Source organism: Aythya ferina, assembly GCF_964211825.1.
Source record: "Aythya ferina genome assembly, chromosome: 13".
Taxonomy (NCBI): domain Eukaryota; kingdom Metazoa; phylum Chordata; class Aves; order Anseriformes; family Anatidae; genus Aythya; species Aythya ferina.
In genome coordinates, this window is record NC_140311.1 from 14,452,169 (window position 1) to 14,473,406 (window position 21,238).

At 52.3% G+C, this 21,238-nt stretch overlaps 1 protein-coding gene and 2 long non-coding RNA genes across 3 annotated transcripts; 2 read left to right on the top strand and 1 right to left on the bottom strand.

Moving 5' to 3' along the window:
* Window positions 1–579: 579 nt before the first annotated feature.
* NKAP (NFKB activating protein) lies at window positions 580–5,504 on the bottom strand. The gene is given in 10 exon segments (XM_084534799.1): window positions 580–1,278; window positions 1,281–1,378; window positions 2,017–2,166; window positions 2,670–2,745; window positions 2,900–3,015; window positions 3,418–3,463; window positions 3,918–4,037; window positions 4,255–4,328; window positions 4,743–4,823; window positions 5,069–5,504. Coding segments are annotated over 10 exon segments (1,077 nt in total). The 5' UTR covers window positions 5,311–5,504; the 3' UTR covers window positions 580–1,204.
* Window positions 5,505–7,531: 2,027 nt separating this feature from the next.
* LOC311444047 lies at window positions 7,532–8,323 on the top strand. The gene is made up of 2 exons (XR_014697628.1): window positions 7,532–7,806; window positions 8,119–8,323. It is a non-coding gene; the product is annotated as an uncharacterized lncRNA (long non-coding RNA).
* Window positions 8,324–10,187: 1,864 nt separating this feature from the next.
* Window positions 10,188–12,397, top strand: LOC311444050. The gene is made up of 2 exons (XR_014697631.1): window positions 10,188–10,757; window positions 11,070–12,397. It is a non-coding gene; the product is annotated as an uncharacterized lncRNA (long non-coding RNA).
* The last annotated feature ends 8,841 nt before the right edge of the window (window positions 12,398–21,238 follow it).

The window sequence follows — 21,238 nt, forward strand, 5'->3', positions numbered from 1 at the left end:
GTCCCCTGCAGGTATAGGTGGGTGCAACGGGAGAGGACCAGGTCCCAGGGTGTAAATGGGAAGAGGCAGCTGGGCTAGAAATGCTGTTTGCAAATGCCAGGCCTGCAAGACTCTGGGGCAAACATTATATGACTTATTTTTGTTGTACAAATGTACAAGACATCTCTGCTGCCAAAACTACAACACAAAGTGTGTGTGGGGGGGAAGCCCTCTAGAAAACACTCTGTTTTTAAACACATTTGAGAAAAAATAAGCCTAAGGGAGTTACTTTTGGAAATACACAGTTGAATCAAAGGTAGCCACCATAGAATTACTTGGAGTAAGCTTCCGAGTACAGAGCTTAGAGAGTCATGTCAGACTGCTGAAACAGACGGAAGTAAAATAACACAGGAATTAAAATAAGGCTTTAATCTAGAACACTTCTGTAGACCAAAAAAAAAAAAAAAAAAGTAAATTGAAAGATACATCCTCGTTATCACCTGTGTACATCCAGGTTCCAATCGCCACATCCCACCACTCCGATACCTATGTATAACATAGCAAAAAAAGAAGCAAGCGACGTAGCAGTTCACCACGGGCTTTGGGAGATTCAAGATCAGACCCTGTTATTATTGTTACTGTTATTTTATACCCCAATTACAATCTGCTTGCTTTAAAGTAACTGAAGCCAGTCTGTATTAAATTACAAATTTACATCTATATACAGGAGTACTCTAAACCACAAAACAAACAACTGTTCTGAGAAAAACAAAATAAATCCAAGACTTATGAAAAATACATAAACAGGAATATAGGAATTCCTTCATTTGTGCTACTCTCACTAGTAGCTTGCTTGTGATGGTCAATCTACTCTCATTAGTAAAAATAAATGCAAAATAGCATTTAGCAGCAGCACATACCAAAGCCCTCCCGTGGAATCTCCCTGCTTGTCCAAGTGAGGACAGAACATTGCCACCTCTAACCTTCACTGCCTGTTCCTGTCTCGCAGCCTTTTGATTTACAGGGATTCCTTGCAGACGGTGAACAAATCCTCCAGCAACATCTGATAATAGTAATTGTATTTCCTTGGTACAAGTAATCCATTCCTGAGGCTTGGCCCTGTTGGGTGGAAGGCACTGCAGCACTTGCAGCTTTTTTGAAATCATGACTGGAACAGGTTAGCTGCTGCCTGGTAGAATCTATGGCACACAGTTCAAATGAGAAATTATTTTTCTTCTTTGCCCTTAGTCTTTCTGTAGACCATCTCTCGAAAGCTTGCAAGGATCTTATTCTCTCTTTCCTCCTCTCCTCCTGGTTGAAGGATGCCAGAGCTCTCTTTTCATCTGCGCTGTAAATCTGGTTCTCTTTACGCAGACGCACAGCTTCCATTCGACGATGTCTGCAGAGGAGAACATTGTCTACATCAGTATGGGCACAAGGATGTGATGCCCCACCACAGCTTCCATCCATTAACTAGCCTGAAGGCTTTGGGAGGATAATAAATGAAGATACCTAGACCAGGGAACCCAAATTGCACAAAAACCTCCACAGAAAGGAGCACAGATGAATTAAAAGCTGGCTTTTGAGGGTGTCTGCTCTCAGGCACCAAACAGGGTGCCTAATTCTCATTTTCTCAGAGTCAGCTGCTAGCTCACCAAAATGTAAGTGAAACTCTAATTGTACTGGTAGAAAAAAAGGTATGGCCAACCCCTCACACTGATTTGTCCCATACTGATGGGCCAACACATCACCTCTGTTGTCCAAATACACAACCTTTATGCCATCTGACACAAGCATCTCCTCATTTGAAAAACATGAGAATTATAACTGTGTTAGCTGGAAATTATTTTTATTCTTAAGGAAAAAGTGCCCTTAAAAAAACTCACCATTTATCTACAGAAATAGAATTTAGCATAGATTGCTGCAAACACAAACAGCACCCGCTCTTCCGTGCTTTCAGATAGAGCCTGGAAGCAGCCTTCCAACAGGCCAACAGAGGAAAACTTTACTGAAATATTACCATCATCAAAACCATACCTGCTGCCACTCATTACGTAACCAGAGCTCTCAAACGATGCGATTTCTTCACTGGTCAAGCCAATTTCACCTCTCCGGGGTATACGTTTTCCTGCTTTTACATATTCTGCCATTGCTGCACCTTCACCGGGTAAAAGGGCATGTCCATAGCTTTAAAAAAAACAAACAAACAAACAAAAACAGACAAAATCAGTCTCAAATAGGAAAAGCATGCCTAAGCTAAACATCCAGCTTCCCTGATCACTACTGGCTGGAGCCTCATTTTTAAGGGCTCTCCTATTCTTTCCCACATATTTGCCTGTTTCATCCTTATGGCTACCCATAGCAAGAACATCTTAAATAACCAGTTTGCTCACAACAGGTTAAACAGTAATGAAAGTTGTATAAAGTCACAGTACTGCAGAGGATTAGAGTAAAGATCACCTTACCAAAGTAAAGAACAAGTAATCTTCTATGAAACCATGCTAAAAAGCATAAAACTTTTGTACTTGAATTCAGGTCAGGGTCAAGACTAGTACCACTATTACTTCTGTCAGTACGTTCCTGGTACAGCATCTCTCTGATACAAGTCATAGTATCATAACAGTCTTTCTGAACAGAAATCCTCATGCTTGATTTACTCAATTTGATCCAGGTACCATTAGAGCACTCACTTCAAAGGCCTGTCATCTTGAGATGCATGTGTTTTGGGAGCTTCTGGTCCAATCAAGCTATCTGCTTCTGTATTTTCTGCAACAATCAAATAGTGAAACAGATTAGTATTGTGCCTGCTATTCTTTGTTATCAGAACAATTATCAGGCCAGCAACACTGAACAAAAAAAAGAAAATCACAAGAAGAACACCAAGAAGTTTTGATCTAAATTTAAAGTCATATGAACCTACTTGATCTCTCAATCCAAAGATCTTCTCCTTGCAACGTTTCATCATCAGAATCTTCACTACTTGAATCACTGGATTCCTTCCTACTCTTTTTACTTTTCTTTTTCTTATACCTCTTCCTGTAACAAAGTCAAAGACAGACATGCTATTCAACAAAATTTAAGAGGAAAGGATGTGCTAGGAATCCTACTCAAGTCACGAGTTTCTCCAGGCAACTTCCACCTATGGAAAGCCCGAATATCTGCAAATAGGTTGTTGGTGGTGTTTGACAGAACACATGTGATAGGAAAACAAAGATAACATATCCACTGTTGTGTGTTTCATACAATGCTAGAAACTGGTTCCCTATCGGGGCAGAGAGCCCTTTATGCTGTGTGGTCCTGTACATTTGAAGCCAATCCATCAGATTAAGATTATTCCATTGTGTTTATAGCCCTAATTACAAGAGTGCTCAGTCACCCTGCTAAGAAAGTAGTGCTGCCCTCTAGTTAAACGCAGATACAGTTACACTGAAAACTTACTTTCTCTGCTTCTTTTTCTTCTTTTTGCTTTTCTTTTTATCTTCATCTGAAAAAAAATACAAGTTTACGTATCATTAAAAAGAGATGATAAGCCACAGCTAAAATGGATTAGTTTACTGCACTGTGAATAAATAACTGCCTCCACCAGAATGCCTTAGTACACAGGTTCTCAGACATGATTTGTTTAGGTACCAAATAATCCTGAAAAAATACTAGTAGAAAGTTACCTGCAGTATTGTTTGACATGAGCCATCTGGCATGAGATGCCTAATGGACGCTAAATTTAGAAATCCTATTTCCTAAGGCCAGACCACAAGCACTTAAAGGCATTGCAAACCCAAGAAGATGGCGAGAGAAAAGAATATTGGATTGATACTGCAGCTCTGTAATTTCAGAACACCGCAAGTGTGCAACAAAAGCCAGAAGCGTCACTTTGCATTTGGAGGGGTACAAGGAGAGCTCTCAGGCCACAGACAATAACAGAAACCATCTTTTCTTACCACTGGAGTTCTGCTCAGACTCCGACTCACTGTCGCTGTCCTCAGAATTCTTTCTGTGTTTTCTTTTTGATGCCTTCCGCTTTTTCTTCTTTCTTTTCTTCTTCTTTTTCTTTTTCTCCTCTAGAATGTTTTTGAAAGGTAATGTTAGAGAACTGGTGAAGACCTAGCTCTATATGTACTTATGAATCTTCACAAAGAAATACTCTCATTTGAACTGCAGCCCATCATACTGACTTTAACCCATCAAAGTCAGTAAATTTCTTGACAGCAACAACGGCAGATTCAAGTTGTAGGTAGCTTCTGATTGTCTATAAGCTGTTTAAACAAAGCAAAATACCTTCTGAGCTGGAATCTGAAGAGCTACTCTTAGATTTTGCCTCTTCATCTTCTACTGGTGTATGTTCATCAGAACTGAAAAAAGGAAAAAAAAGTTTGTTATTTAAAATCTATATTGTAGTATTTAGTAATTCAAGATCAAATGCACACAATATACCCAAACACATGCTTGCACATTTTGAGCCCATTTTTGCAACAGAGTAAACCATTAAACAGCAAATTTGCAAAATGGGAACTGCTTTCAGAACCAGAACACAGCAATTACCCGATCTGCAATACGCCATATCTTATGCAAATGATTAAGTTGGAATTATTAACAAAAAAATGTTGAAATCTTGTTAAATCAATTCAAAAACCACCTTCTGACAATTGTGGTGATGGGAGCAGCATAGAGGTAAGACACATCTGTACACTCTGCATTTGCACTGCAATAAGACATTTCTGAACATCGATGTATAATTGGTATCATAAAAAAGGAATATGCCTTACTCAGGGTCCGGAACCTTTGGTGACAGTCCCCAGACTTCAGGTGCGCCCAGCTCTCCAATCCTCTCCCTCTCGTTGAGCCGCCTGTAACACAAAACACCTTCCGTGAAGCCTAAAGCGCTCCACCTAACAAAAACGCATTTAAAGCCTTATTTTTCCTAGCATTTATGCTCAAATAACTACAGTACGGAGAAAAATAGTTATTATCACAACAAAAACAACAACAGAGCAACCAAGGAGCAACCTCAGAGGCCAGAGCGCCGTGGCATAATGAGGGAGGGGGCCGCCCCACCGAGCAGCCGTGGGTGCCGCGCCCGCCGGAGGCCCACCTCTGCCGCAGGATCTCCTCCTTCTCCTTCTCGTAGTACTCGGGCCAGGCCTTGCCGTGGTGGTGGTGCCCGGCGGAGCGCGGCCCGCCGGGGCTGCGGGAGCGGGACCAGCTGCGGCTCCGCCGGCGGCGCCTCAGGACGCTGCGGGACCGGGAGCGGGACCGGGAGCGAGACCGAGAGGTGCGGCCGCGGCCCTGCAGGCTGGAGGCGGGCGGGCTGCGGGACCGAGACACCGGCGCCATGGCGGCGGCACTTCCGCTGCCGCCCCCGGGCCGTGCCGGGCTGTTCCGGGCGGACGGGAACACAGCGCCTCAGCGAGCCGCGTGGTGAGTCGGCGGCTGCTAACGGGGGAGATGGGGGGGGAAAAGATTCGGCACCGAGCACGGCCGGGGTGGCGCCGGGGCAGCAGTGCCCGGAGTCTGACAGAGGGAAGGGGGCAGAAAGCTCTCAAGGGAATTCTGGGGGGAAAATGCACCAAGCCGGCACGGGAACCACCGTTATTCTACAGACAGTGCTTCCCCTACAGCCTGAGGGGTGTCAGCAGCATTTAATGCTGGTCTACGAGCAAAAATGCCGAGCTTCAGATCAACCCCGTATAACATAGCCCAGGCTGAGCACGAACGGGATGTGTGGAGGCTGCACCGTCCCCGCTTCATGCGGCTCGGAAAAGGTGCCTGCACAAACCAGCCTTTTTTGCCACAACTCTAACGTAATGCTGACTTGCGGAAAACAGACTCCACAGGCAGTAGGATTGTAAAGTGGGTATGTTTATTGGTTCGTAAGGTTTATTCAGCGCTGGGCAGCACGGGGGTAGGCCCACCAAAATCGTGCCTGCCTGACGGGGCAACTTGCCCTGGTTCTATGCAGCAAAGAGGTACACGTGCACAAAGTTTCCCAACGCGCCTATACACGTTCATAACCTAGCTCCGCTCCGTATTAAAATGAGCTCCAAGGAGTCATTTCCATGAGCTCCTCCTGGCTGCACTTGCGCACTGTCTCCTCTCCTGGTGGTGGTCTTCGGGGGGTCGTGGGGACGAAGGCCGATAACTCCTCGTCATCACCACCAGCTGACCCCCTCAGCTGCTCCTCGGCTCTTGCCCAAACCACAGGGTCGGTCTCAGCTGCTTTTTTGAGACCGGTTCCCCGGTTTTGTCAGGAAACGTCCTCTGTGAGGGGCCCCGAGACTCCTCGTTTCGGTTCATTTGCACAGCAGCAAGCAAAGACACTCAGCACCATCTATTTTCTAACGCCATGAAGCGAGCCCCCATTCTTCCCTTCCCGGCTTTACCAATCCCGATTGTTTCCTGTAGAGCTCACGAAGGCGATGGAGCAAGCCCCCCCTCTCCTAGCCTCTCCTAGCCTCTCCTAGCCTCTCCTAGCCTCTCCTAGCCTCTCCTAGCCTCTCCCAGCCTCTCCCAGCCTCTCCCAGCCTCTCCCAGCCTCTCCCCCCCCTCCCCTCCCCTCCTCTCCCTGGCTTCCCGCCCTCCCCTCAGGTATTTCTAGCCACGTCCATGCCCCCTCGGCTCCCCTCGGCTCCCCTCGGCTGCGCTCGGCTCCCCTCGGCCCCCCCTGCTGCACTCGGCTGCGCTCGGCTCCCCTCGGCCCCCTCCGGCTCGTGCTGCTCAGCGCGCCCGGCCGCGCTTCATTTGCATAGCCCCGCCCCCGAGCGCCCCAGCGGCCTCTCAGCTCTTGGGGCCAGCCGGAGCCCCTCCTCCCGTGGAGGCGGTGTTAGCCCAGTGGCAAGAGGTGCTCACATAACCCCGCCCTACCGCGGCAGGAGCCATCAGGGTCACGGGTTCGAGGCCTGCCTGGGGGGTTGACCCGCTCTCCCTGTTTTGCACACAGATACTCTTGCTTACAATTCCTTCCTCTTTTCTTTCTGCTCTCTGGTGTGTTTTTTTTGCGTTTTTGAGAGGCTAGGAGAGGCTAGGAGAGGCTCCTAGCCTCTCCCCCCCCTCCCCTCCTCTCCCTGGCTTCCCGCCCTCCCCTCAGGTATTTCTAGCCACGTCCATGCCCCCTCGGCTGCGCTCGGCTCCCCTCGGCTGCGCTCGGCTCCGCTCGGCTCCCCCCGGCCCGTGCTGCTCAGCGCGCCCGGCCGCGCTTCATTTGCATAGCCCCGCCCCCCAGCGCCCCAGCGGCCACTCAGCTCTTGGGGCCAGCCGGAGCCCCTCCCCCCGAGGAGGCGGCGGTGGCTCACCGGCTCGAGGCGCTCGCATAACCCTGACCTTGTCACGGGTTCGAGACCCAGCATGGGGGTGCAACGTCCCTCCTTTTGCACACCCATACTCTTGCTTACAATTCCTTCCTCTTTTCTTTCTGCTCTCTGGCGTGGGTTTTTTTGCGTTTTACTCCATTACGAGCAAGTCCCGTTCATCTGGTAGATCCTGGGGATCCTGGCTTCCTAGCAGAATCTTTCCTGTTGGCCCCTTGAGAGTTACTATCTTCAGAGACTTTACGACTGAAGCCTTCAAATTAACTTCCTCAGAAAAGAGATTAAACAAGGCATCATCCTTAAGAAGATGGATCCCAGTAACAAATCAAATACTGTTTCACCCGTGCTGCTCCTGGGAGCCAGGACCAGATGTTCCCTTCCAGGTTCAAGACCTTCCAGGTCTGGACGCGAGCTACTTTTCTAATTCCCTTTTGTAATTTCTTCAGTGACTTTCCTGTTGTCATCGATTTGAAGACAGCAGCTTGCATCATTTGGCTTTGTCCATAGGCACCTCCTCCTCGTGCTGGTACGTAATCGAGGACCGTGAGACGTAGCATTATTGCAGCTCGCATCGCATCTGGGTGGCTTGATCAGCGAGCAAGTCAGGAACCTTGGCGGTTTGGTCGGTGACGGTTTCAAATACTGCCTGCCACCTTATGATTCGATTTAGGTTGCACATGTATCTTACCTGCCGAGCTCCTGCAACCACCTCCTTCGGCTTCCAAGCGGCTGGCCCATAACGTTGGGTGATTCTCTCTGGAGGCCGCTCATCTGTACCCCGTTTCTGGTTACTTCCGGAAGCTAGGGATGTATCTCCTGACCTCTTTTCTCTTTTAAGATCATCACGTCGTTGGATTTCCAATCCCTTACCTTCGAGTTCTGGTATCAGAAAGAATGGTGGCCTGAGAAGTCCAACATAACTAGTACCTGAGGATCGTAATGGGACACGGTGTCAAAGACCTTCCTGAAGTCCACGAAGACGATATCCACTGCTCTGCTTTCATCTGCCAGACTTGACATTTCATTACAGAAGTTCATCTGCATTCAGTCAGTCTCATTTCGCTTCATTTGGCAGATTGGTTTTTCGACAAGCAAATCCCAGATCTAAGCAAGCTGAAAGCAACAGTCCCCCTGTTCAGCATACTAGTCCTGTACTGACCTCGCGAGCCATAGGCATCCTGTTGAAGATATTCCATAACACAATTCCCACCACAACTTTGTCCCTGAGGTAGAAAACGACACCTTTGCCATAATCTTCTCCTTCCTCTGCAACGCGAGGCGTTGGTGAAGCACTCGGAGAAGTGGAAATTTCCGAAGCTTCTGCTTCGGTTTCACCTTCCGATCGGATACCTGTCCCTCATGTAAAGATGTCACGTCAAAGAACCAGTGCAGAAAAAGGCAGCAGCTCTCTACCTGCGGTGATAAAGGCAGGCTAAAGAGAAGGCTTCTCTAAGAGACTGAGGGGTGTTTTTCTTTGACTTGACGCCAGCAAAAGTTAGGATTCTTTAACACAATAACGAAGCAATCCTAACACAAAGCATAACGCTGACAACTCCTGGCTTCCGTCACCAAACACGCTGTAGACTCACCGAACGGTTTGGGTTGGAAGAGGCCTTCAAGATGGTTTGGGTTGGAAGAGGCCTTAATTCTGAACCCCTGCCACGGGCAAGGACACGAGATGCACTACATCAGGTTGCTCAAATTCCCATCCAGCCTGACCTTGAGCGCTTCCAGGGAGGGGGCATCCACAACTGCCTTGGACAACTTGGTCCCGTGCACTGAACTCGCCCCGTGCAGTATTGGCCAGGCTGAGCACAAACTGGGTGTGTGGAGGCTGCACCGTCCCCGCTTCATGCGGCTCGGAAAAGGTGCCTGCACAAACCAGCCTTTTTTGCCACAACTCTAACGTAATGCTGACTTGCGGAAAACAGACTCCACAGGCAGTAGGATTGTAAAGTGGGTATGTTTATTGGTTCGTAAGGTTTATTCAGCGCTGGGCAGCACGGGGGTAGGCCCACCAAAATCGTGCCTGCCTGACGGGGCAACTTGCCCTGGTTCTATGCAGCAAAGAGGTACACATGCACAAAGTTTCCCAACGCGCCTATACACGTTCATAACCTAGCTCCGCTCCGTATTAAAATGAGCTCCAAGGAGTCATTTCCATGAGCTCCTCCTGGCTGCACTTGCGCACTGTCTCCTCTCCTGGTGGTGGTCTTCGGGGGGTCGTGGGGACGAAGGCCGATAACTCCTCGTCATCACCACCAGCTGACCCCCTCAGCTGCTCCTCGGCTCTTGCCCAAACCACAGGGTCGGTCTCAGCTGCTTTTTTGAGACCGGTTCCCCGGTTTTGTCAGGAAACGTCCTCTGTGAGGGGCCCCGAGACTCCTCGTTTCGGTTCATTTGCACAGCAGCAAGCAAAGACACTCAGCACCATCTATTTTCTAACGCCATGAAGCGAGCCCCCATTCTTCCCTTCCCGGCTTTACCAATCCCGATTGTTTCCTGTAGAGCTCACGAAGGCGATGGAGCAAGCCCCCCCTCTCCTAGCCTCTCCTAGCCTCTCCTAGCCTCTCCTAGCCTCTCCTAGCCTCTCCTAGCCTCTCCTAGCCTCTCCCAGCCTCTCCCCCCCCCCCCTCCTCTCCTCTCCCTGGCTTCCCGCCCTCCCCTCAGGTATTTCTAGCCACGTCCATGCCCCCTCGGCTCCCCTCGGCTCCCCTCGGCTGCGCTCGGCTCCCCTCGGCCCCCCCTGCTGCACTCGGCTGCGCTCGGCTCCGCTCGGCTCCCCCCGGCCCGTGCTGCTCAGCGCGCCCGGCCGCGCTTCATTTGCATAGCCCCGCCCCCCAGCGCCCCAGCGGCCACTCAGCTCTTGGGGCCAACCGGAGCGCCGCCCCCCGAGGGTACGGCGGTGGCTCACCGGCTCGAGGCGCTCGCATAACCCTGACCTCGCGACGTGAAGAGAAACCTGAGGTCACGGGTTCGAGACGCAGCATGGGGGTGCAACGCCCTTCCTTTTGCACACCCATACTCTTGCTTACAATTCCTTCCTCTTTTCTTTCTGCTCTCTGGCGTGGGTTTTTTTGCGTTTTACTCCATTACGAGCAAGTCCCTTTCATCTGGTAGATCCTGGGGATCCTGGCTTCCTAGCAGAATCTTTCCTGTTGGCCCCTTAAGAGTTACTATCTTCAGAGACTTTACGACTGAAGCCTTCAAATTAACTTCCTCAGAAAAGAGATTAAACAAGGCATCATCCTTAAGAAGATGGATCCCAGTAACAAATCAAATACTGTTTCACCCGTGCTGCTCCTGGGAGCCAGGACCAGATGTTCCCTTCCAGGTTCAAGACCTTCCAGGTCTGGACGCGAGCTACTTTTCTAATTCCCTTTTGTAATTTCTTCAGTGACTTTCCTGTTGTCATCGATTTGAAGACAGCAGCTTGCATCATTTGGCTTTGTCCATAGGCACCTCCTCCTCGTGCTGGTACGTAATCGAGGACCGTGAGACGTAGCATTATTGCAGCTCGCATCGCATCTGGGTGGCTTGATCAGCGAGCAAGTCAGGAACCTTGGCGGTTTGGTCGGTGACGGTTTCAAATACTGCCTGCCACCTTATGATTCGATTTAGGTTGCACATGTATCTTACCTGCCGAGCTCCTGCAACCACCTCCTTCGGCTTCCAAGCGGCTGGCCCATAACGTTGGGTGATTCTCTCTGGAGGCCGCTCATCTGTACCCCGTTTCTGGTTACTTCCGGAAGCTAGGGATGTATCTCCTGACCTCTTTTCTCTTTTAAGATCATCACGTCGTTGGATTTCCAATCCCTTACCTTCGAGTTCTGGTATCAGAAAGAATGGTGGCCTGAGAAGTCCAACATAACTAGTACCTGAGGATCGTAATGGGACACGGTGTCAAAGACCTTCCTGAAGTCCACGAAGACGATATCCACTGCTCTGCTTTCATCTGCCAGACTTGACATTTCATTACAGAAGTTCATCTGCATTCAGTCAGTCTCATTTCGCTTCATTTGGCAGATTGGTTTTTCGACAAGCAAATCCCAGATCTAAGCAAGCTGAAAGCAACAGTCCCCCTGTTCAGCATACTAGTCCTGTACTGACCTCGCGAGCCATAGGCATCCTGTTGAAGATATTCCATAACACAATTCCCACCACAACTTTGTCCCTGAGGTAGAAAACGACACCTTTGCCATAATCTTCTCCTTCCTCTGCAACGCGAGGCGTTGGTGAAGCACTCGGAGAAGTGGAAATTTCCGAAGCTTCTGCTTCGGTTTCACCTTCCGATCGGATACCTGTCCCTCATGTAAAGATGTCACGTCAAAGAACCAGTGCAGAAAAAGGCAGCAGCTCTCTACCTGCGGTGATAAAGGCAGGCTAAAGAGAAGGCTTCTCTAAGAGACTGAGGGGTGTTTTTCTTTGACTTGACGCCAGCAAAAGTTAGGATTCTTTAACACAATAACGAAGCAATCCTAACACAAAGCATAACGCTGACAACTCCTGGCTTCCGTCACCAAACACGCTGTAGACTCACCGAACGGTTTGGGTTGGAAGAGGCCTTCAAGATGGTTTGGGTTGGAAGAGGCCTTAATTCTGAACCCCTGCCACGGGCAAGGACACGAGATGCACTACATCAGGTTGCTCAAATTCCCATCCAGCCTGACCTTGAGCGCTTCCAGGGAGGGGGCATCCACAACTGCCTTGGACAACTTGGTCCCGTGCACTGAACTCGCCCCGTGCAGTATTGGCCAGGCTGAGCACAAACTGGGTGTGTGGAGGCTGCACCGTCCCCGCTTCATGCGGCTCGGAAAAGGTGCCTGCACAAACCAGCCTTTTTTGCCACAACTCTAACGTAATGCTGACTTGCGGAAAACAGACTCCACAGGCAGTAGGATTGTAAAGTGGGTATGTTTATTGGTTCGTAAGGTTTATTCAGCGCTGGGCAGCACGGGGGTAGGCCCACCAAAATCGTGCCTGCCTGACGGGGCAACTTGCCCTGGTTCTATGCAGCAAAGAGGTACACGTGCACAAAGTTTCCCAACGCGCCTATACACGTTCATAACCTAGCTCCGCTCCGTATTAAAATGAGCTCCAAGGAGTCATTTCCATGAGCTCCTCCTGGCTGCACTTGCGCACTGTCTCCTCTCCTGGTGGTGGTCTTCGGGGGGTCGTGGGGACGAAGGCCGATAACTCCTCGTCATCACCACCAGCTGACCCCCTCAGCTGCTCCTCGGCTCTTGCCCAAACCACAGGGTCGGTCTCAGCTGCTTTTTTGAGACCGGTTCCCCGGTTTTGTCAGGAAACGTCCTCTGTGAGGGGCCCCGAGACTCCTCGTTTCGGTTCATTTGCACAGCAGCAAGCAAAGACACTCAGCACCATCTATTTTCTAACGCCATGAAGCGAGCCCCCATTCTTCCCTTCCCGGCTTTACCAATCCCGATTGTTTCCTGTAGAGCTCACGAAGGCGATGGAGCAAGCCCCCCCTCTCCTAGCCTCTCCTAGCCTCTCCTAGCCTCTCCTAGCCTCTCCTAGCCTCTCCTAGCCTCTCCCAGCCTCTCCCCCCCCTCCCCTCCCCTCCTCTCCCTGGCTTCCCGCCCTCCCCTCAGGTATTTCTAGCCACGTCCATGCCCCCTCGGCTCCCCTCGGCCCCCCCTGCTGCACTCGGCTGCGCTCGGCTCCCCTCGGCCCCCCCTGCTGCACTCGGCTGCGCTCGGCTCCCCTCGGCCCCCTCCGGCTCGTGCTGCTCAGCGCGCCCGGCCGCGCTTCATTTGCATAGCCCCGCCCCCGAGCGCCCCAGCGGCCTCTCAGCTCTTGGGGCCAGCCGGAGCCCCTCCTCCCGTGGAGGCGGTGTTAGCCCAGTGGCAAGAGGTGCTCACATAACCCCGCCCTACCGCGGCAGGAGCCATCAGGGTCACGGGTTCGAGGCCTGCCTGGGGGGTTGACCCGCTCTCCCTGTTTTGCACACAGATACTCTTGCTTACAATTCCTTCCTCTTTTCTTTCTGCTCTCTGGTGTGTTTTTTTTGCGTTTTTGAGAGGCTAGGAGAGGCTAGGAGAGGCTCCTAGCCTCTCCCCCCCCTCCCCTCCTCTCCCTGGCTTCCCGCCCTCCCCTCAGGTATTTCTAGCCACGTCCATGCCCCCTCGGCTGCGCTCGGCTCCGCTCGGCTCCCCTCGGCTGCGCTCGGCTCCGCTCGGCTCCCCCCGGCCCGTGCTGCTCAGCGCGCCCGGCCGCGCTTCATTTGCATAGCCCCGCCCCCCAGCGCCCCAGCGGCCACTCAGCTCTTGGGGCCAGCCGGAGCCCCTCCCCCCGAGGAGGCGGCGGTGGCTCACCGGCTCGAGGCGCTCGCATAACCCTGACCTTGTCACGGGTTCGAGACCCAGCATGGGGGTGCAACGTCCCTCCTTTTGCACACCCATACTCTTGCTTACAATTCCTTCCTCTTTTCTTTCTGCTCTCTGGTGTGGGTTTTTTTGCGTTTTACTCCATTACGAGCAAGTCCCGTTCATCTGGTAGATCCTGGGGATCCTGGCTTCCTAGCAGAATCTTTCCTGTTGGCCCCTTGAGAGTTACTATCTTCAGAGACTTTACGACTGAAGCCTTCAAATTAACTTCCTCAGAAAAGAGATTAAACAAGGCATCATCCTTAAGAAGATGGATCCCAGTAACAAATCAAATACTGTTTCACCCGTGCTGCTCCTGGGAGCCAGGACCAGATGTTCCCTTCCAGGTTCAAGACCTTCCAGGTCTGGACGCGAGCTACTTTTCTAATTCCCTTTTGTAATTTCTTCAGTGACTTTCCTGTTGTCATCGATTTGAAGACAGCAGCTTGCATCATTTGGCTTTGTCCATAGGCACCTCCTCCTCGTGCTGGTACGTAATCGAGGACCGTGAGACGTAGCATTATTGCAGCTCGCATCGCATCTGGGTGGCTTGATCAGCGAGCAAGTCAGGAACCTTGGCGGTTTGGTCGGTGACGGTTTCAAATACTGCCTGCCACCTTATGATTCGATTTAGGTTGCACATGTATCTTACCTGCCGAGCTCCTGCAACCACCTCCTTCGGCTTCCAAGCGGCTGGCCCATAACGTTGGGTGATTCTCTCTGGAGGCCGCTCATCTGTACCCCGTTTCTGGTTACTTCCGGAAGCTAGGGATGTATCTCCTGACCTCTTTTCTCTTTTAAGATCATCACGTCGTTGGATTTCCAATCCCTTACCTTCGAGTTCTGGTATCAGAAAGAATGGTGGCCTGAGAAGTCCAACATAACTAGTACCTGAGGATCGTAATGGGACACGGTGTCAAAGACCTTCCTGAAGTCCACGAAGACGATATCCACTGCTCTGCTTTCATCTGCCAGACTTGACATTTCATTACAGAAGTTCATCTGCATTCAGTCAGTCTCATTTCGCTTCATTTGGCAGATTGGTTTTTCGACAAGCAAATCCCAGATCTAAGCAAGCTGAAAGCAACAGTCCCCCTGTTCAGCATACTAGTCCTGTACTGACCTCGCGAGCCATAGGCATCCTGTTGAAGATATTCCATAACACAATTCCCACCACAACTTTGTCCCTGAGGTAGAAAACGACACCTTTGCCATAATCTTCTCCTTCCTCTGCAACGCGAGGCGTTGGTGAAGCACTCGGAGAAGTGGAAATTTCCGAAGCTTCTGCTTCGGTTTCACCTTCCGATCGGATACCTGTCCCTCATGTAAAGATGTCACGTCAAAGAACCAGTGCAGAAAAAGGCAGCAGCTCTCTACCTGCGGTGATAAAGGCAGGCTAAAGAGAAGGCTTCTCTAAGAGACTGAGGGGTGTTTTTCTTTGACTTGACGCCAGCAAAAGTTAGGATTCTTTAACACAATAACGAAGCAATCCTAACACAAAGCATAACGCTGACAACTCCTGGCTTCCGTCACCAAACACGCTGTAGACTCACCGAACGGTTTGGGTTGGAAGAGGCCTTCAAGATGGTTTGGGTTGGAAGAGGCCTTAATTCTGAACCCCTGCCACGGGCAAGGACACGAGATGCACTACATCAGGTTGCTCAAATTCCCATCCAGCCTGACCTTGAGCGCTTCCAGGGAGGGGGCATCCACAACTGCCTTGGACAACTTGGTCCCGTGCACTGAACTCGCCCCGTGCAGTATTGGCCAGGCTGAGCACAAACTGGGTGTGTGGAGGCTGCACCGTCCCCGCTTCATGCGGCTCGGAAAAGGTGCCTGCACAAACCAGCCTTTTTTGCCACAACTCTAACGTAATGCTGACTTGCGGAAAACAGACTCCACAGGCAGTAGGATTGTAAAGTGGGTATGTTTATTGGTTCGTAAGGTTTATTCAGCGCTGGGCAGCACGGGGGTAGGCCCACCAAAATCGTGCCTGCCTGACGGGGCAACTTGCCCTGGTTCTATGCAGCAAAGAGGTACACGTGCACAAAGTTTCCCAACGCGCCTATACACGTTCATAACCTAGCTCCGCTCCGTATTAAAATGAGCTCCAAGGAGTCATTTCCATGAGCTCCTCCTGGCTGCACTTGCGCACTGTCTCCTCTCCTGGTGGTGGTCTTCGGGGGGTCGTGGGGACGAAGGCCGATAACTCCTCGTCATCACCACCAGCTGACCCCCTCAGCTGCTCCTCGGCTCTTGCCCAAACCACAGGGTCGGTCTCAGCTGCTTTTTTGAGACCGGTTCCCCGGTTTTGTCAGGAAACGTCCTCTGTGAGGGGCCCCGAGACTCCTCGTTTCGGTTCATTTGCACAGCAGCAAGCAAAGACACTCAGCACCATCTATTTTCTAACGCCATGAAGCGAGCCCCCATTCTTCCCTTCCCGGCTTTACCAATCCCGATTGTTTCCTGTAGAGCTCACGAAGGCGATGGAGCAAGCCCCCCCTCTCCTAGCCTCTCCTAGCCTCTCCTAGCCTCTCCTAGCCTCTCCTAGCCTCTCCTAGCCTCTCCCAGCCTCTCCCCCCCCTCCCCTCCCCTCCTCTCCCTGGCTTCCCGCCCTCCCCTCAGGTATTTCTAGCCACGTCCATGCCCCCTCGGCTGCGCTCGGCTCCCCTCGGCTGCGCTCGGCTCCCCTCGGCCCCCCCTGCTGCACTCGGCTGCGCTCGGCTCCCCTCGGCCCCCTCCGGCTCGTGCTGCTCAGCGCGCCCGGCCGCGCTTCATTTGCATAGCCCCGCCCCCGAGCGCCCCAGCGGCCTCTCAGCTCTTGGGGCCAGCCGGAGCCCCTCCTCCCGTGGAGGCGGTGTTAGCCCAGTGGCAAGAGGTGCTCACATAACCCCGCCCTACCGCGGCAGGAGCCATCAGGGTCACGGGTTCGAGGCCTGCCTGGGGGGTTGACCCGCTCTCCCTGTTTTGCACACAGATACTCTTGCTTACAATTCCTTCCTCTTTTCTTTCTGCTCTCTGGTGTGTTTTTTTTGCGTTTTTGAGAGGCTAGGAGAGGCTAGGAGAGGCTCCTAGCCTCTCCCCCCCCTCCCCTCCTCTCCCTGGCTTCCCGCCCTCCCCTCAGGTATTTCTAGCCACGTCCATGCCCCCTCGGCTGCGCTCGGCTCCCCTCGGCTGCGCTCGGCTCCGCTCGGCTCCCCCCGGCCCGTGCTGCTCAGCGCGCCCGGCCGCGCTTCATTTGCATAGCCCCGCCCCCCAGCGCCCCAGCGGCCACTCAGCTCTTGGGGCCAGCCGGAGCCCCTCCCCCCGAGGAGGCGGCGGTGGCTCACCGGCTCGAGGCGCTCGCATAACCCTGACCTTGTCACGGGTTCGAGACCCAGCATGGGGGTGCAACGTCCCTCCTTTTGCACACCCATACTCTTGCTTACAATTCCTTCCTCTTTTCTTTCTGCTCTCTGGCGTGGGTTTTTTTGCGTTTTACTCCATTACGAGCAAGTCCCGTTCATCTGGTAGATCCTGGGGATCCTGGCTTCCTAGCAGAATCTTTCCTGTTGGCCCCTTGAGAGTTACTATCTTCAGAGACTTTACGACTGAAGCCTTCAAATTAACTTCCTCAGAAAAGAGATTAAACAAGGCATCATCCTTAAGAAGATGGATCCCAGTAACAAATCAAATACTGTTTCACCCGTGCTGCTCCTGGGAGCCAGGACCAGATGTTCCCTTCCAGGTTCAAGACCTTCCAGGTCTGGACGCGAGCTACTTTTCTAATTCCCTTTTGTAATTTCTTCAGTGACTTTCCTGTTGTCATCGATTTGAAGACAGCAGCTTGCATCATTTGGCTTTGTCCATAGGCACCTCCTCCTCGTGCTGGTACGTAATCGAGGACCGTGAGACGTAGCATTATTGCAGCTCGCATCGCATCTGGGTGGCTTGATCAGCGAGCAAGTCAGGAACCTTGGCGGTTTGGTCGGTGACGGTTTCAAATACTGCCTGCCACCTTATGATTCGATTTAGGTTGCACATGTATCTTACCTGCCGAGCTCCTGCAACCACCTCCTTCGGCTTCCAAGCGGCTGGCCCATAACGTTGGGTGATTCTCTCTGGAGGCCGCTCATCTGTACCCCGTTTCTGGTTACTTCCGGAAGCTAGGGATGTATCTCCTGACCTCTTTTCTCTTTTAAGATCATCACGTCGTTGGATTTCCAATCCCTTACCTTCGAGTTCTGGTATCAGAAAGAATGGTGGCCTGAGAAGTCCAACATAACTAGTACCTGAGGATCGTAATGGGACACGGTGTCAAAGACCTTCCTGAAGTCCACGAAGACGATATCCACTGCTCTGCTTTCATCTGCCAGACTTGACATTTCATTACAGAAGTTCATCTGCATTCAGTCAGTCTCATTTCGCTTCATTTGGCAGATTGGTTTTTCGACAAGCAAATCCCAGATCTAAGCAAGCTGAAAGCAACAGTCCCCCTGTTCAGCATACTAGTCCTGTACTGACCTCGCGAGCCATAGGCATCCTGTTGAAGATATTCCATAACACAATTCCCACCACAACTTTGTCCCTGAGGTAGAAAACGACACCTTTGCCATAATCTTCTCCTTCCTCTGCAACGCGAGGCGTTGGTGAAGCACTCGGAGAAGTGGAAATTTCCGAAGCTTCTGCTTCGGTTTCACCTTCCGATCGGATACCTGTCCCTCATGTAAAGATGTCACGTCAAAGAACCAGTGCAGAAAAAGGCAGCAGCTCTCTACCTGCGGTGATAAAGGCAGGCTAAAGAGAAGGCTTCTCTAAGAGACTGAGGGGTGTTTTTCTTTGACTTGACGCCAGCAAAAGTTAGGATTCTTTAACACAATAACGAAGCAATCCTAACACAAAGCATAACGCTGACAACTCCTGGCTTCCGTCACCAAACACGCTGTAGACTCACCGAACGGTTTGGGTTGGAAGAGGCCTTCAAGATGGTTTGGGTTGGAAGAGGCCTTAATTCTGAACCCCTGCCACGGGCAAGGACACGAGATGCACTACATCAGGTTGCTCAAATTCCCATCCAGCCTGACCTTGAGCGCTTCCAGGGAGGGGGCATCCACAACTGCCTTGGACAACTTGGTCCCGTGCACTGAACTCGCCCCGTGCAGTATTGGCCAGGCTGAGCACAAACTGGGTGTGTGGAGGCTGCACCGTCCCCGCTTCATGCGGCTCGGAAAAGGTGCCTGCACAAACCAGCCTTTTTTGCCACAACTCTAACGTAATGCTGACTTGCGGAAAACAGACTCCACAGGCAGTAGGATTGTAAAGTGGGTATGTTTATTGGTTCGTAAGGTTTATTCAGCGCTGGGCAGCACGGGGGTAGGCCCACCAAAATCGTGCCTGCCTGACGGGGCAACTTGCCCTGGTTCTATGCAGCAAAGAGGTACACGTGCACAAAGTTTCCCAACGCGCCTATACACGTTCATAACCTAGCTCCGCTCCGTATTAAAATGAGCTCCAAGGAGTCATTTCCATGAGCTCCTCCTGGCTGCACTTGCGCACTGTCTCCTCTCCTGGTGGTGGTCTTCGGGGGGTCGTGGGGACGAAGGCCGATAACTCCTCGTCATCACCACCAGCTGACCCCCTCAGCTGCTCCTCGGCTCTTGCCCAAACCACAGGGTCGGTCTCAGCTGCTTTTTTGAGACCGGTTCCCCGGTTTTGTCAGGAAACGTCCTCTGTGAGGGGCCCCGAGACTCCTCGTTTCGGTTCATTTGCACAGCAGCAAGCAAAGACACTCAGCACCATCTATTTTCTAACGCCATGAAGCGAGCCCCCATTCTTCCCTTCCCGGCTTTACCAATCCCGATTGTTTCCTGTAGAGCTCACGAAGGCGATGGAGCAAGCCCCCCCTCTCCTAGCCTCTCCTAGCCTCTCCTAGCCTCTCCTAGCCTCTCCTAGCCTCTCCTAGCCTCTCCCAGCCTCTCCCCCCCCTCCCCTCCCCTCCTCTCCCTGGCTTCCCGCCCTCCCCTCAGGTATTTCTAGCCACGTCCATGCCCCCTCGGCTCCCCTCGGCTCCCCTCGGCTGCGCTCGGCTCCCCTCGGCCCCCCCTGCTGCACTCGGCTGCGCTCGGCTCCCCTCGGCCCCCTCCGGCTCGTGCTGCTCAGCGCGCCCGGCCGCGCTTCATTTGCATAGCCCCGCCCCCGAGCGCCCCAGCGGCCTCTCAGCTCTTGGGGCCAGCCGGAGCCCCTCCTCCCGTGGAGGCGGTGTTAGCCCAGTGGCAAGAGGTGCTCACATAACCCCGCCCTACCGCGGCAGGAGCCATCAGGGTCACGGGTTCGAGGCCTGCCTGGGGGGTTGACCCGCTCTCCCTGTTTTGCACACAGATACTCTTGCTTACAATTCCTTCCTCTTTTCTTTCTGCTCTCTGGTGTGTTTTTTTTGCGTTTTTGAGAGGCTAGGAGAGGCTAGGAGAGGCTCCTAGCCTCTCCCCCCCCTCCCCTCCTCTCCCTGGCTTCCCGCCCTCCCCTCAGGTATTTCTAGCCACGTCCATGCCCCCTCGGCTGCGCTCGGCTCCGCTCGGCTCCCCTCGGCTGCGCTCGGCTCCGCTCGGCTCCCCCCGGCCCGTGCTGCTCAGCGCGCCCGGCCGCGCTTCATTTGCATAGCCCCGCCCCCCAGCGCCCCAGCGGCCACTCAGCTCTTGGGGCCAGCCGGAGCCCCTCCCCCCGAGGAGGCGGCGGTGGCTCACCGGCTCGAGGCGCTCGCATAATCCTGACCTTGTCACGGGTTCGAGACCCAGCATGGGGGTGCAACGTCCCTCCTTTTGCACACCCATACTCTTGCTTACAATTCCTTCCTCTTTTCTTTCTGCTCTCTGGTGTGGGTTTTTTTGCGTTTTACTCCATTACGAGCAAGTCCCGTTCATCTGGTAGATCCTGGGGATCCTGGCTTCCTAGCAGAATCTTTCCTGTTGGCCCCTTGAGAGTTACTATCTTCAGAGACTTTACGACTGAAGCCTTCAAATTAACTTCCTCAGAAAAGAGATTAAACAAGGCATCATCCTTAAGAAGATGGATCCCAGTAACAAATCAAATACTGTTTCACCCGTGCTGCTCCTGGGAGCCAGGACCAGATGTTCCCTTCCAGGTTCAAGACCTTCCAGGTCTGGACGCGAGCTACTTTTCTAATTCCCTTTTGTAATTTCTTCAGTGACTTTCCTGTTGTCATCGATTTGAAGACAGCAGCTTGCATCATTTGGCTTTGTCCATAGGCACCTCCTCCTCGTGCTGGTACGTAATCGAGGACCGTGAGACGTAGCATTATTGCAGCTCGCATCGCATCTGGGTGGCTTGATCAGCGAGCAAGTCAGGAACCTTGGCGGTTTGGTCGGTGACGGTTTCAAATACTGCCTGCCACCTTATGATTCGATTTAGGTTGCACATGTATCTTACCTGCCGAGCTCCTGCAACCACCTCCTTCGGCTTCCAAGCGGCTGGCCCATAACGTTGGGTGATTCTCTCTGGAGGCCGCTCATCTGTACCCCGTTTCTGGTTACTTCCGGAAGCTAGGGATGTATCTCCTGACCTCTTTTCTCTTTTAAG